The 13,613-nt window shown below is 35.9% G+C and overlaps 1 protein-coding gene across 1 annotated transcript in view; it reads right to left on the bottom strand.

Moving 5' to 3' along the window:
• Positions 1 to 13,613, bottom strand: part of POLQ (DNA polymerase theta) — a 98,609-nt gene that overhangs the window by 6,096 nt on the left and 78,900 nt on the right. The window contains exons 21-25 of the mRNA XM_044669168.1: positions 13,042 to 13,168; positions 12,106 to 12,218; positions 7,847 to 8,031; positions 6,321 to 6,432; positions 2,911 to 3,035 (exon numbers count right to left, since the gene is read on the bottom strand). Of these exons, the coding sequence (XP_044525103.1) occupies positions 2,911 to 3,035; positions 6,321 to 6,432; positions 7,847 to 8,031; positions 12,106 to 12,218; positions 13,042 to 13,168 (662 nt within the window). The remainder of the gene's footprint in view (positions 1 to 2,910; positions 3,036 to 6,320; positions 6,433 to 7,846; positions 8,032 to 12,105; positions 12,219 to 13,041; positions 13,169 to 13,613) is intronic.

Raw genomic sequence — 13,613 nt, 5'->3', positions numbered from 1 at the left:
GATTCTAAGATGGAAGTTAAGGGTTTAAAAAGGTTGCACCCAGAGCTGAGAGAAAAAATCCAGATATAGACTGGCATGGGCAAAATGCTGTAGGACTATCATGTCTTCTTCCAGACATACTAAACTTATGCTAATAGGAACTAAGATTCTATTAGTTTTTTGTTTTTTGTTTTTTTGCTGATATATATATATATATATATATATCTGAGTTTAGAGTCTACTAAAAACCTTTCAGTCTTTTTCTTAATACACATTATCCAGTTATCTCCATCTTGTACTTGTTAAGTTGACTTTTTGAATATAAGTCTTAACATTAATCCCCATTAAGTTTCTTTTTAATTATTAATTAGGCCCACCATTCTATTATCAAGATCTTATAAAATTTTATTATCTATCTCTTCAAATGTCATTTCATCTGAAAATGTTATAACATGCTATTTACACCTTCGTATATGACACAACAAATTGTTAAAAAGGATTCAAAGAAATAATTCTATAGCACTCCATTATAACTCTTCCAAGTTGACATAAAACAATCACACTTTCTGATCATTTAGCCATTTCTCTCTTCATTCATTATATTACCATCAGCCTACATTTTCTTAACTTGTTCAAAAGATATCATGAAAGATTTGTTCAAATCTCCTCCTAAAATTTGAATATAAAATGTTTACATTTTCCCTAATCTGTCTAATCACCCTGGCAAAAAAAGAAAACAAGGTTAATCTGGCGTAATTTATTCTTGTTGAATCCAAGAGAGTTTAAGGTGATTGTTAGTTCCCTGTTCAATCACTCAAAAACCATGGCCTTAATAATTGATTCTAGGATTTTGTCCACAACTTACTTTGTCCTCCCTGACTTATAGTTCCTTTCCCTTTAAAGAAAGAACAATTGCACCAGTAGCCCATCTCTACTTCCATGGTACCTTTTCCTGACACAGCAAACAGAAGCTTATAAACTATCTTTAAGTTCTTTTAGGACCCACTATATCATTCATCTGGACTAGTAACTTGAACTCAATATCATCTGGTTTCTCATACCGTCCCAATTCCCTAAAGACCATTTTTTGTTATAATTCCTAATCTGAGGAGCAATCTCCTTGATAGAGATGACAGAACAAAAGAAAAATTTGGCTTTTAATTGATTTCCCATTTTTATCATTTCTTCTAAATTTTTATCATCTATTCTAAATATCTCCTAAATCTTCCCCTAAAAAGGTCGTACCTCTTCTATGTTCTTCCTCTGGTCCCCAAAATGGCTAAAAACAAATAACTTCTGTAGTCTTTCACATTTACCCAGACAGGGCAGCAAGATGGCTTAGTGGAGAGAGCACTGGGCCTGGAGTCAGGAAGATCCGAGTTTAAACTCTTGCTTTAGATACTTATTAATTGTATGACCACTTAATACCTGTTTGCCTTAACCCGCTGGAGAAAGAAATGGCAAACTAGTATCTTTGCCAAGAAAACCCCCTGGACAGGTCCTGGAAATGAACTCCATGAACAGTGTAGCTCCTGGAAGGATGCCTGCTATACTTGCAAGGGGTCAAGGAAGAGTCAGACATAACTGAATGACTAGGCAACAACAAATATCTCATTCTAGACTTTACCATTTGTGACATTCTTGCCACTCTTTTGTACTTAATTCTCTACTATCTGCTTCTATTTTGTTATTTTGCTCATGTATTTTAAAAATTTGGTAAGCAATGAAGTCTGTTTTCATTAGGATTCATCTCTTCTATCTTTAGCTAATAATCGAATCAGGTTTAGAGTGAGAAGGTCTTCTAATAGCTATCTTTTCTCCTGGTAAAATCAGGAGATGCGTGTCCTCATTCTGTGAAACATTAGAATGTGCAGGGCCATCCTCTTTGGGAAGAGCCTGAAACCTACTGTGCCACTCTAAGACATCAGTGGTCTTCCTTCTTCACTTCATTTTGTGAGGCACATTCTTCTATCACTTAAAACTCCAAACAAATACCGTGATTCTCTGCTACCTTGTTGTATTATTTTACCCTTTATTTTCTCTTGTGATTTAAGGGAACATCACATTCTATTTTTTCAAGAAAGACTTTAATTTTCCTGATAAGTTAGAGAACAGAGAAATAATCTTCCAACACTCTTTACAATTTCTCTTCTAGCCAAATGAACACGCTAAATTTTGTAAACATGCTGTTCTTAAGCCTTTCTGGAAGAAACACTGATCCAGCACAAATTGTAGGTCACTTGAACATTGTTCTCACCTCCCATACCTACTAAGGTAGAGTATATCATAATGCTTTGTTCTCTGTGAATTTTTTCACTAATACTGATCTCTAAATGCAACAAGAAATTACAGGTTTGCCATCTGTATTTACAGTGCCAGGTTCCAAAGATTTCTAATGAAGACAATTTTATATTGGACTTTACTGTCTTTTTTAAAAAACCATTTTCTGGCACTATTTATCAGGTAAAGAACCAATCTGCAAGCATCAGATTCCTCAGAAAACCCTAACATAAAGAGTAGATATGTTCAACTATTGGGAATGATGTCTTTTACAGAAACCCATCCATTTCCTTCTTGATTTCCTTACTCTTCTTGTTTGTCATTTGCTATCTCTTTGTTTTCCATTCTTCCCCTATGCTACTGCCTTCTATCTAAAGAATATTTAATGTGGCTGCTAATAAATAATAAGTAAATTCCTAAACTTGGCATTTTACATAAGAGAACCAAACTCAATAAAAACTTTTACATGCTATCATAATTTGAAAAAAAAAAAGCTTTAATTAAACAAATAATTAAACGAAAGTATAGCTACACATATCAAGAGACGAATAAATTTGCCAATACTATTAATCAGGGTCTAGAATTATTGATTTCAACTTAACACATGTAGTTTTTAACTTCTAGATAATATCTAAAGAATATTCAACATACATGGGATTTATTGTAGGGATTTTGGTCTTTGATTCCAGGCAAATACCTTCGCCTTCCCAAAATGGTTTGAACAAACCCGTCTCTGCTACAGTTCTTCACTGTCTCTTTTAGGAAACGTTGAATCCCTAAGAGAAAAATAAAGTCCAAATATACATGAAGTCTCTACTTTATGTAACATACTTATTTCTGCTTAAATAAATATATTAAAATATCATGGGTTACTTTGAGAAATAGTCTACTATAGCGGAAAGATCACTAGGATTTGGAGGGAAAAAACAAGATTAAGGTTTGAATCCTAGCTTTATTACTTAATAGATGTCAGATTACATAAGTTATGGTTAAAATTGGTACCCACTGATCACCCCAACTACAGGTGTTGGTAATAAATGAGGGCTTCGTGGAGAAGTGGTTGATACAGTCAAAAGAGTCTTAAGGGACAGTAGTTGGAAGAAATTTTCACCAATCAAACCTAACAGTTGGCTCTCAGTAGCAATTCAGTCAATAACCTACAACTCTCAACAGAAAAGGAAAAAAAAAAGAAAGGAAATAATATGGGGAAATAGTTGGAATAAGGAGGAAAGGATTCACCATTTCTCAGAATTGAAGAATCAAAAGAAAAGATTATTCCTATGTTGAGATGAAAAGAGTATGGAATTAATAAGCCTCTCCTTTATTAGGGCTAGGTAAGGGAGGATTTTTTTAAATAGCAGGTGGTAAAAATGCAGTAAACCAAGAACTAAGATGAAAAAGGAAAGGAGGAGAGAAGAGCCAAAGAAAGAAGCTAGCTCTGGGAAGGCAAGCCACAAACAAAACAAATGTAGAACTCACTACAAAAAGTGGGGTGAGATAAGGAAAAATACCATACCATAGTAGAGAAACTGCTATAACAATTAAATTGTCAAAAGATTATAGGATCAGACAAAATAAAAACAAAATACATTTTCAAGAATAAAAGTTCAAGAATGTATGAGAAAAAGTAAAAAGGAAAGTTGTTTAGCAGATTTCAAATTAGCCTTATAAAGCAACAATTATTAAAAAAAAAACAACATTGGGGGGCAGCTGGGTAGCTCAGTGGAGTGAGAGTCAGGCCTAGAGACAGGAGGTCCTAGGTTCAAACCCGGCCTCAGCCACTTCCCAGCTGTGTGACCCTGGGCAAGTCACTTGACCCCCATTGCCCACCCTTACCAATCTTCCACCTATGAGACAATAGACCGAAGTACAAGGGTTTAAAAAAAAAAAAACATTGGTGAATTATACCTCAATTGATAAATGGTGAAAAGATAGGAACAGAGAGTTTCCAGATGAGTAAATCAAAGTCATGGAAAAAAATGGTCTAAAGCACTACTGATTTGGGATGTCCAAACCAAAATGATTCCAACTGGCTAAAAGGACAAAAGGACAAAATGATGGATGTTGACAGGGATATGGAAAAGTGGGGACACCATTTTGGAGAAGAATTTGGAATTATACCTGGAGAGCTATAAAATTTTATATATCCTTAGATCCAGCATTTTGCTGGATCTTTACCCCAAGGAGATCAGAGAAAAGAAATTATTTATGTTCCAAAATATTTCTAGCAGCAATTTTTGAGGTGGCAAAGAACTGGAAATTGAGGGGAAGCCCATCAATTGGGGGAAGGCTGAACAGACAGCAGTCTGTGATTGTGATGGAATGCTACTGTGCTGTCAGAAATGACAAACAGGTTGATTTTAGAAAAACATGGGAAGTCTTGCATGAAATAATGCCGTGAAACTAGCAGAACCAAGAGAACATTGTAAACAGTAATAGCAATACTGTTTGCAGAGTAACTGTGAATGACTAAGCCATTCTGAGTAATCTGAATATTCAAATCAACTACAAAGTACTTATACAGGAAAATTATGTATGAAGAATGGCAAATATGAAGAATTCAGAAAAACATATGACATCTCACAAGTGATATAAAACAAGAAATGGAAAAGAACAGTGTTCCCAATGGCTACACCAACATTTTAAAAAGTCAATAAGGAGATGAAACAAAAACTTGTCAGCTATACGCATCAGTGTTAGCACCACTCTGACAATGTAAGGACACACCCCACCTTTCTGTTAATAAGAAGCTGATCACCCTCTAGGCCATATCCCCTAAGAGGTTGGTGGAAGAAAGACTCCATAAACCCCCAAATATTTAGAGCAGAAATTTTTGTGTAGCATAAACTAGCAGCAAAGAAGTAGCCCAAGAATGGCTAACCAAAAGTGTGGCACATTACTAAGATGGAATGTTATTTTGCTGTAGGAAGTGATGGATAAACCAAATACACTGAAGCATGGAAAGACTTATAGAAGGTGAACTAAGCTGACCCAGGAAAACAATATATTAAATGACGCCATATTGGTAAAGAGGAAGAATACAGTAACAATAGTATTTGAAAACAAATGCTGTGAAATTGTAACCACCAAGCTTAGGACTAAGGAAGGCATACAAGGAGATACCTCCCACTGAATATATGGACAGATGGGGGACCATGGAGGAGTATGTAGCATAAATCGAGTTTTTTTCAATGTGTTGATTAGTTTTGCTGATTTTTTTTTTCCTTTCTCCTTTTTTTCTCATTATAAGGAATGAGTTTCTGAGAGACTTGGGAGGGATAAAGTAAGAAATAGAGGTGAGAAACAAAAGAAATTTTAAAAGATAGTACACATGCTAAAAAAAAAGAAATTGATACTATATTCTGTATAAGAATGTATTTTGATGGGTTGAGGAGGACATGATTGGGGATGTAGACTCGAAACTACCACATCAATGCAACTATCAACAATATGGAAATGTCTTAATGACACATGTTAAAAACAAGTGGAAATGTGCATCGGTTATGGGTGGGGGGGTGCGGGGGGTGAAGGGGAAAGTAGGAGCATGAATCATGTAACCATGTTAACTTTTCTAAAAAGTAAATATTAATAAACGTTTAAAAAAAAGAATGTATTTTGCATAGAGATTTATACAAGTGTTCGTTGGAAAGTATAGTGCCCCCCAAAATATTGATTTCTTAAGCATAAGGGGGAAGGAAAAAAATAACTACTGTGCAATTCTTTCAACATAACAAATTATGAACATCATTAAAAATTATTTCAACAGAAGGACAAAGTTGCCAATAGATATTTTACCACCAACACAGGCAGCCTTCTGATGTTTGCTCTTGCTTCCTGCTTTTCTCAGATATATTATGTGGTGTTGGTGTGTATACGTTAAGTTTCTGCAACTGCTCATGTGTTACATTTTAATTTATATTAATTAACTTTAAATTTAAATGGATTTGATTTGCCTGATGAAAATCCTAGCAAACTTCAAACCACAAATGAAGAAAAAGTATGAAGAGTCTAAAACATAAAGTGTTCCTTTAGGATGCATCATGTCCAGAGACTTCTTTTACCTGTGTATCTGGATTTGAAGGAGTCAATATAACAAGCAGCATCATTTTCTTGAATGCCCATTTGCTCTCCTAGAGATTTAGCTCCCATTCCATAAATTATTCCGTAGCAAATCTAGGATAACAGAGGCATCACATTAAATAAGTAATCTAAAGGCCACGATAAAGGTCTTATTGTGACTAACTTCTTAGCCAATCTTTTGGAGAAAGGCTGTTTTTGGCTGACTGAACACCAAGGAATAATCACTTTCATAGCACCTACTATGTACTAGATACTGTGGTAATCGCTTTAAAATAGTATCTTGTTTGATCTTCACAATAATCCTATAAGTCAGGCGCAATTATCTTCATTTTGCAGATGAGGAAACTGAGGCAAGCGGATGTCACATGACTTTCCCAGGATCATAGAGTTAGTAAGGGTCTGACGCTAGATTTGAGCTCAGGTCTTCCTGACTCCAGGCCTAGCGCTCTATTCACACCTATAGGGGAAGAGTCTCCTAGCAAGGAATGTGGGAGAGACACATTTAGAAATACATATTTTTAAAAAGATAATTCATGATAATGTGATAAAATAATAATGCATTTATATACTTAGTACCACATCGATCAAACTACCAGAGAATTGGTTTGTAAGACTAGAAAGAATAATAACAAGTCTTATATATATATAAGTATTCAAGAAAATAGAATTAAATAATGGGAAAAAGTGTGAAGGAAGAAGTTAACAGGACTACAACAAAGCAAGAGCCATGCATAAAGAACAGTGGACCTGGAGTAAGACATGTGGATCTTGGCTCAGAGGATCATGTGCTGGCCTTCACCTCATGCACCATCCCTGGCCATTTAACCTATATGAAGCTCAGCTTTCTCATCTCTAAAATGGGGAAAATAATAGCCCTTAGATGGGCAAATGCGGGTTCCTGGATAAGGGGGGAGCCTAAAAGTCTGGAAGATCCAGGAGGTTCAGGTGGTGCCTCCTGAATGCACTGGCTCTGTGCCCCAGGGAGAGTCACTGGCCCTCTCAGTGCCCAGGAGACTCTGGGAGGCTACAGAGTTCCAGGACAATGGCCAGCCTGCATGAGGAGCAGTTTCAGAGTTTCCTCCACAGCAATTCCCTCCGCTAGTGAAACCACAGGTCTGGACTAACTAACAAAACTAACTTCATGGGATTGTTGGAAAGCTCAAATAAGAGAAAGTACATTCAGGGATGTAAGCAATTATAGAAATGCCAACTATCATCATTATCCTGGTTCTGCCACTTACTACTGGCATATCGACTTGGGTCATCTACAAGTAACTTCCTTCTATGACTTCAGTTTTGTTATCTGTGGAAAAGAGAGTTGGACAAGATGATCTTTCATGCCCCTTCCAGCTCAAAAGCTCTCGAATCGACAGATCTTCTTTCTCAGAATGGGAAGAGTAAAAAATGTAAGTGGTAGATTTGCCAACTAAAGGCCTCCAAATGCACAGCTTACATGACATTGGATGTCTATTGTTTAAAGTATCTACCTGTTTTACTACACGCTTACTTGCTTGGCTTGCTGCCTTAGATTGTCCCCAACTGCTTCCAGATCGATCATCTTCCATTCTGCTGCGATGCTCTTGAAAACATCAGCCCCACCATTTAATACCTCAATGAGACGACGATCTCGGGACAAATGAGCCAAGATCCTCAGTTCCAGTTGAGAATAATCAGCAGCCAGGATCATTCCTCCTAGAAACAAAGTACGTCCATTAAAAAGCTGGGACATAAGCAGTCAAAATTTACATTGTTTAGTTGAATAGAAGAGAATCATTTCGTAAGACGTCAGAAGAATCAGATTTTAGAACAAGATGTATCCAAGAGATCATTTCATCTAACCTATTTAAACCTGCTTTTTCTCTTGTTAATGTACCATAAATCAGTTTTATGACTTAAAATTTCTTCTTTCCAGAAAAAAAAAAAGTTAGGTTCCATCTTATATAAAACATGACACAAGAAACTTGGGGAGGATCAAGTATCTTAGGGAAAAAACCTACCAATGAGACTTCACGCAATGGCTAGATGCAAAAGAAGTGCTTAACTCTGCATAAGTTTTGTCTCTTTGGTCACTAAGAAACTGGGGAAAGGGCTTTATTTTATTTCATTTTATTTTTTAAGAGGAATTAGTGCCTAAAAAGGTTTTTTAATCAGTCTAACCAGATTCAGAGGAAAGTAGAGGTTCTAAGCAGAGGTAAACTGGTAAAGAAAGAGACTCTGCATAGAAAAGTTTCTTTAGGCTTTCATTATCTTACATTAAAAGTTTATAGCTGTTTTATTAATGAATCTAGAATCTCAAAGTTATACTCTAGAATACTTGAGGTAACCTAAATGGCAGCCATTATCCAAGATCAGAATGGTCTTCCCCTGCATAATTTTAATACCACCTTTTGGTAGTAGATATGTATTATAAAGAAAAGAGAGACACAGAAAGGTTACTTGGCATTATCAACATAAGTTCATTTTCCAGGTAAATAAACCTTACCTTTGAAGGTAACAAAACATGTTTTGATCTTATCATTTTTGTGGAACTATTTCTAAGATGAATTTTGCATTTTCCTTAAACTTTTGGTGATAGGTTTTTTGGTTTGCTTTTGGCTTGGAGATTTTTTGTTTTTCTTTCTGGTGGTAGTGGTGGTATGGGTCAGAAAGTATGTTGAATTTGGAATCAGAGGACTTGAGCTCAAATCTTGGCTCTCCTACTCACTACCGAGGTGACCTTACTTAGGCAAGCAACTTAATCTCTCTGGACCTCATATTTAAAATGAAGAGTTTGGACTAGATAGTCTCTTAGGTATATTCCAACTTTAAATTGATGAACCTATGATTTATAATTTCATGAGTGAAGAAATCTCTCAAATGGGAAATTTTCTCTATTGATAAACATTAGCAACCTGTCTGCAACTTTTATGATTTTAGAGTTGCCTGGATCACTGAGAGTTAAGTGACTTATTCAAGATCACAGAGCCAGTGTGTTCTGAGTTCAAGCTTGAGCCGTGTCTTTTTAGCTCTAAGGCCAATCTTTTATCCACAACACCATGCTGCCCCTCCTAAATAGTAATAAACAGAGGATATTGGACATAATTTAATTTTCCTGATATCTCACTCGAGGTCATAATTATCTATCTCAATAAATATGTTCTGCCATGATAAGTGATTCTGTTAATCAAATATTATGAATATAGGGTTGTTTGCCTTGATACTAATATGCTTTTGGAGTTCCTATCATTAGGGAAGAAGGAGCCAAAACAAGAAAGTAGTAGAAATAGAAGGGAAGTGATGGAAATGAGGGATGTTTTGAAGAACAAAATGATAGGTGACTGAATATATAGAGAGTGAATGAACACTGTAAGAGTAAAAAATGAATCTAGGCTCCAGTCCAGGTCACATAATGGTAACTTTGACAGAAACAGGGAAGCCCAGCAGTAACAATAACAACAACAAAAACATTCATAAAGGGCATAACTAGGTGTCAGGCATAGTGCTATAGCCTGAATAGAAGAAGAATTGGCCAAAGGACTGACAATGATAAGAGAGAAATGAACAAAAGCCCCAAGCAGCATAAAGAATTCCTTGGAAGTAGAAAAGGTGGGGATATCCAAGTAAAACCAACTGAACAATGGCACGAGAGACTGGAAGATGCAAGGATCAACATTATCAGCGAGTCCTCAGGTAAATGGGATAAAAGGTAAAAAAGGAAGTCTGATAGACAATAACAAAAACACAATAATCATGGGAATTTAAATGAATATTTAAAGAGGGAATAACATGCAAACTCAATTGGTTATAGAAATCTTTTATATTCTATAGGAAAACAGGACGGGAAAGGAATGGCAGGGAAGTTTAGGGGTATTGTTATAAGGGGATATCGGGAAAGGTAGCGATCAGAAGTAAAACACTTTTAAGGATAGGCAGAGTGAAAGAAGAAAGATAGTAAGATAGACACTGGGGTGGGAATAGAATGGAGGAAAATACACAGTAATCATAACAGTGAAAAAAAAATTTACAAGTTTCTCTAATAAAAGTCTCATTCCTCCAATGCATATAGAAATGAGTCATACGTATAAGAAAACAAGTGATTCCCCAATTGATAAATGGTCAAAGAATATCAACAGGCAATTTTCAGATGAAATAATTAAAGCTATCTATATGAAAAATAGCGGATTGAACCATACATTTTTTACTTTATTTTTCCTGGGGATTTTTTTTGGACTGTGTTTCCTTTCATAACATGAAAATATGTTTTGCATAACTGCACATGTATAACCTTTATCGAATTGCTTATCTTCTCAATGAGTGGAGAGGGAAGGAGGGAGAGAATTTGGAATTCAAAGTATTAAAAAATTAAGTTAAAAAGTTTTTACATGCAATTAGAAAAATAAAACAATTTTAAAAATGCTCCTAATCACTAACAGCAAAAAGAAAATTAAGACAGTTCCAAATTCCCACCTCATACCCATTAAGATTGGCCAGGTCAACAAAAGAAGGAAATATTGGAGAAGCTATGAGAAAACAAGTAATGTACTATAATGGTGGATCTGTGAACTTATCCAGCTGTTCAGGAAAGCAATTTAAAACTCTAATTCTAAAATGCATTAAACTTACCCTTTGACACAATTATATCACTATTAAGACTTGATCCCTTATGATGAAACTTGGCACCCACCTCCATATAGAGCCATGACAGCCTCAGGTTGGTGACTGAAATATATTTTTGTGAGGAATATGCCCCATGCGGGAAATTGTTTTTGCTTGACTATGCATATTTGTTTACCAGGATTTTCCTTTTCCTTTCCAATAGGAGTAGAGAAGAACAAAAGAAGGAGGAATTTCATTCATTAAAAGAATCAATACAAAGTAATTTGGGGTAAGGAGAATAGCAATAACAGATAAGGGAATCGGGAAAGGCCATTTGAGCTGAGACTTGAAAATGGTTAGTGATTCCAAGAGAGAGAGAAATAAAAGTATTCTATGCATGGAAGAGAGGCTTTGCAAAGGCAGAGACAGAAGATGGAATGTCATTTATGGGAAACATCGAATAGGCCATTTAGCTGGGAGAAAAGTGACATGAAATCAATCTGAAAAGATTGGCTGAAGATTGATTAAGAAAGGCTTCAAATGCCAAATAGAAGAATTTGTATTTTTTATTTTCGTCAATAGGGAGCCATTGGGGAACAAGGAAATGACAAGGTCTGGTCTGTGCTTCAGGCATATCACTTAGGAAGCTGATGAAGTATAGATTGGAGAGGGGAAAGCCTGGAGGCAAAGAGACTAATTAAGAGTCTATTTCAATAATCTAAGCAAGAGGCAGTGAGAGTCTACAGAAAAATGGATTTTGAGATGGTGTGGGGCACAGTCAATAAGAGCTGAAGAGGACACTGAGGTATGACTAGAAATTTGGTGGTATTACAAATTTATTACAAAAGACAGAACCATTGAGGGGGAAGGGCCTGAGAGAAAGCCACTTAGCTTGGAAAGTAAATAGGGACCCTGAGGAGTGCAGCATCCATGGGGAGGAGGAGGGAAGCCTTACTTTGGGAGGCTGAGTAATATGGTGAGATAATCAAAGTTTTGAGGGGATGTGAATTATTCCATAAATTTGGCAGGGAAAGAAAAGTAAAAAATTAGGATAGTAAGCAGAGTTAAGCATATTTTTTTTCAATTTGAAGAAGCTTCTGGGACCTAATTATAACTTATTTGAGATTATCACCAATATAAATACAGCAATCCTAGTACAATGATGAGCTTGAGAAACATCAGCAAACTTACCTGGGAAAGGAACAAAGGCATGTCTCATACTAACAGAAAATGGCTTCCCATTGTCTTTGATTCTTGCTGCCAACTGCTTCTGATACCCAGAATTTATATTACATTTACTTTCTCTGTAAAAAGAAAAAAAAATTACGTGTATCTCACTCAAAAATATTTCATGGTCCTATTTTGAGTCAAGCCAGAATCTCAAATAGGAAACTGAAATGTGTTTTGTCTTTTTGTTTTAATTTTTCTAAAGAACTTATTCCAAGAGGAGTTTAGAATGAAATTCAGATGGCTCACAAAATTGATAGTCTGAACATTACTTTTCTAATCTCTTAGTTTCAATTTGTAGAAATTTATAAATAGAAGAATAGCATACAATCATTCCATTATATTCTGTGCCATGTTCATTGACCAGAAATAACATGCAGGTGTTATCATGGGTCATTTTAAGGAGAGGGGGAAGTTAAGACAATGTTTATAAACAAAATGGCATAATGAAATGGAAAAGGAAATATCCAAGTGTTTATGAGAACTTATTATTTATCTTGTAGAAACACCAGATTATTACTTTTAAATGCAAGAATTTTATGAATTTGAGCATCAGTCTGAGAAGTGGTATCATTAGTGCTGCCATGTCTGCCCCAAAGCATTTGCTCCCTCATACTTTGCCTTTGTATTGACATAAATCTGTCAGCCCACAAATAGCCTGAGTATCCAAAAGGCTCCAACACAGAAACATTTGACCTAAAAAAGAAACTCTAAATAGTGAGCCAACACAATACCATTTAATTAACAGCCACAGTTCTTTGCTTGGTATAAAATATTTGAACTGAAAGGTAAATGGGTTTCATTACATAGATGCGGTTGAAAAAAAGGGGCCTCAATCCCATTTATACCATTAATTGCTACCAATGCAGTAAAGGAGTCACTATGTGATATGACTTCTACCTGCTCTTGAAAGGTATACTCCTGCCTTGTGCTTGAAAAGGTGGGCTCTCTTCAACTACTGTTGGCATCTCAATCTCAAAATCTCTCGGCACATTCTGGATATTTGGCTCTGTGAAAGTTATTCGCCCTGAAATTAAGCAACAATGAAAAGCATTGAAAAGTGCATTCAAAAATATTTTTAATACATATGGCTTCAAACTCTGGGGACAGAAGGGTGGCTGCGTGCTGTGATAATTAGATTAAATCTACCCTGCCCATCTTTAGATTTAATCACCAAAAGTGAAAACATCTTCACTTAACTCACAAGTTGGGTGGTCTGTGACCCATGTGTTCTAGAGGGAGTGACAAATCAAAATTTACTGACTGCCTCCTGGGCAGTGCTAAGAAAAGCGTCTGTTGTAATTGGACAGGTAAACTAAAAGGAAGGCACAGGAAGTGATGCAAAAAAAGCTCCTTTAAAAGAGAGCTGAGTGAGCTCAGGCTCTTCTGGTTCATAAACGGGACTTTGAAGGAGTGCTTCTGGTTCATGACTGGGACTTGGAGGAGCTCTGAAGCTGGTGAGATTGTTCTTA

This window comes from Gracilinanus agilis, chromosome 3 (genome assembly GCF_016433145.1).
Source record: "Gracilinanus agilis isolate LMUSP501 chromosome 3, AgileGrace, whole genome shotgun sequence".
NCBI lineage: Eukaryota > Metazoa > Chordata > Mammalia > Didelphimorphia > Didelphidae > Gracilinanus > Gracilinanus agilis.
The sequence above is the reverse complement of the archived record's forward strand: the minus strand, read 5'-3'. Positions and strand labels throughout refer to the sequence as shown.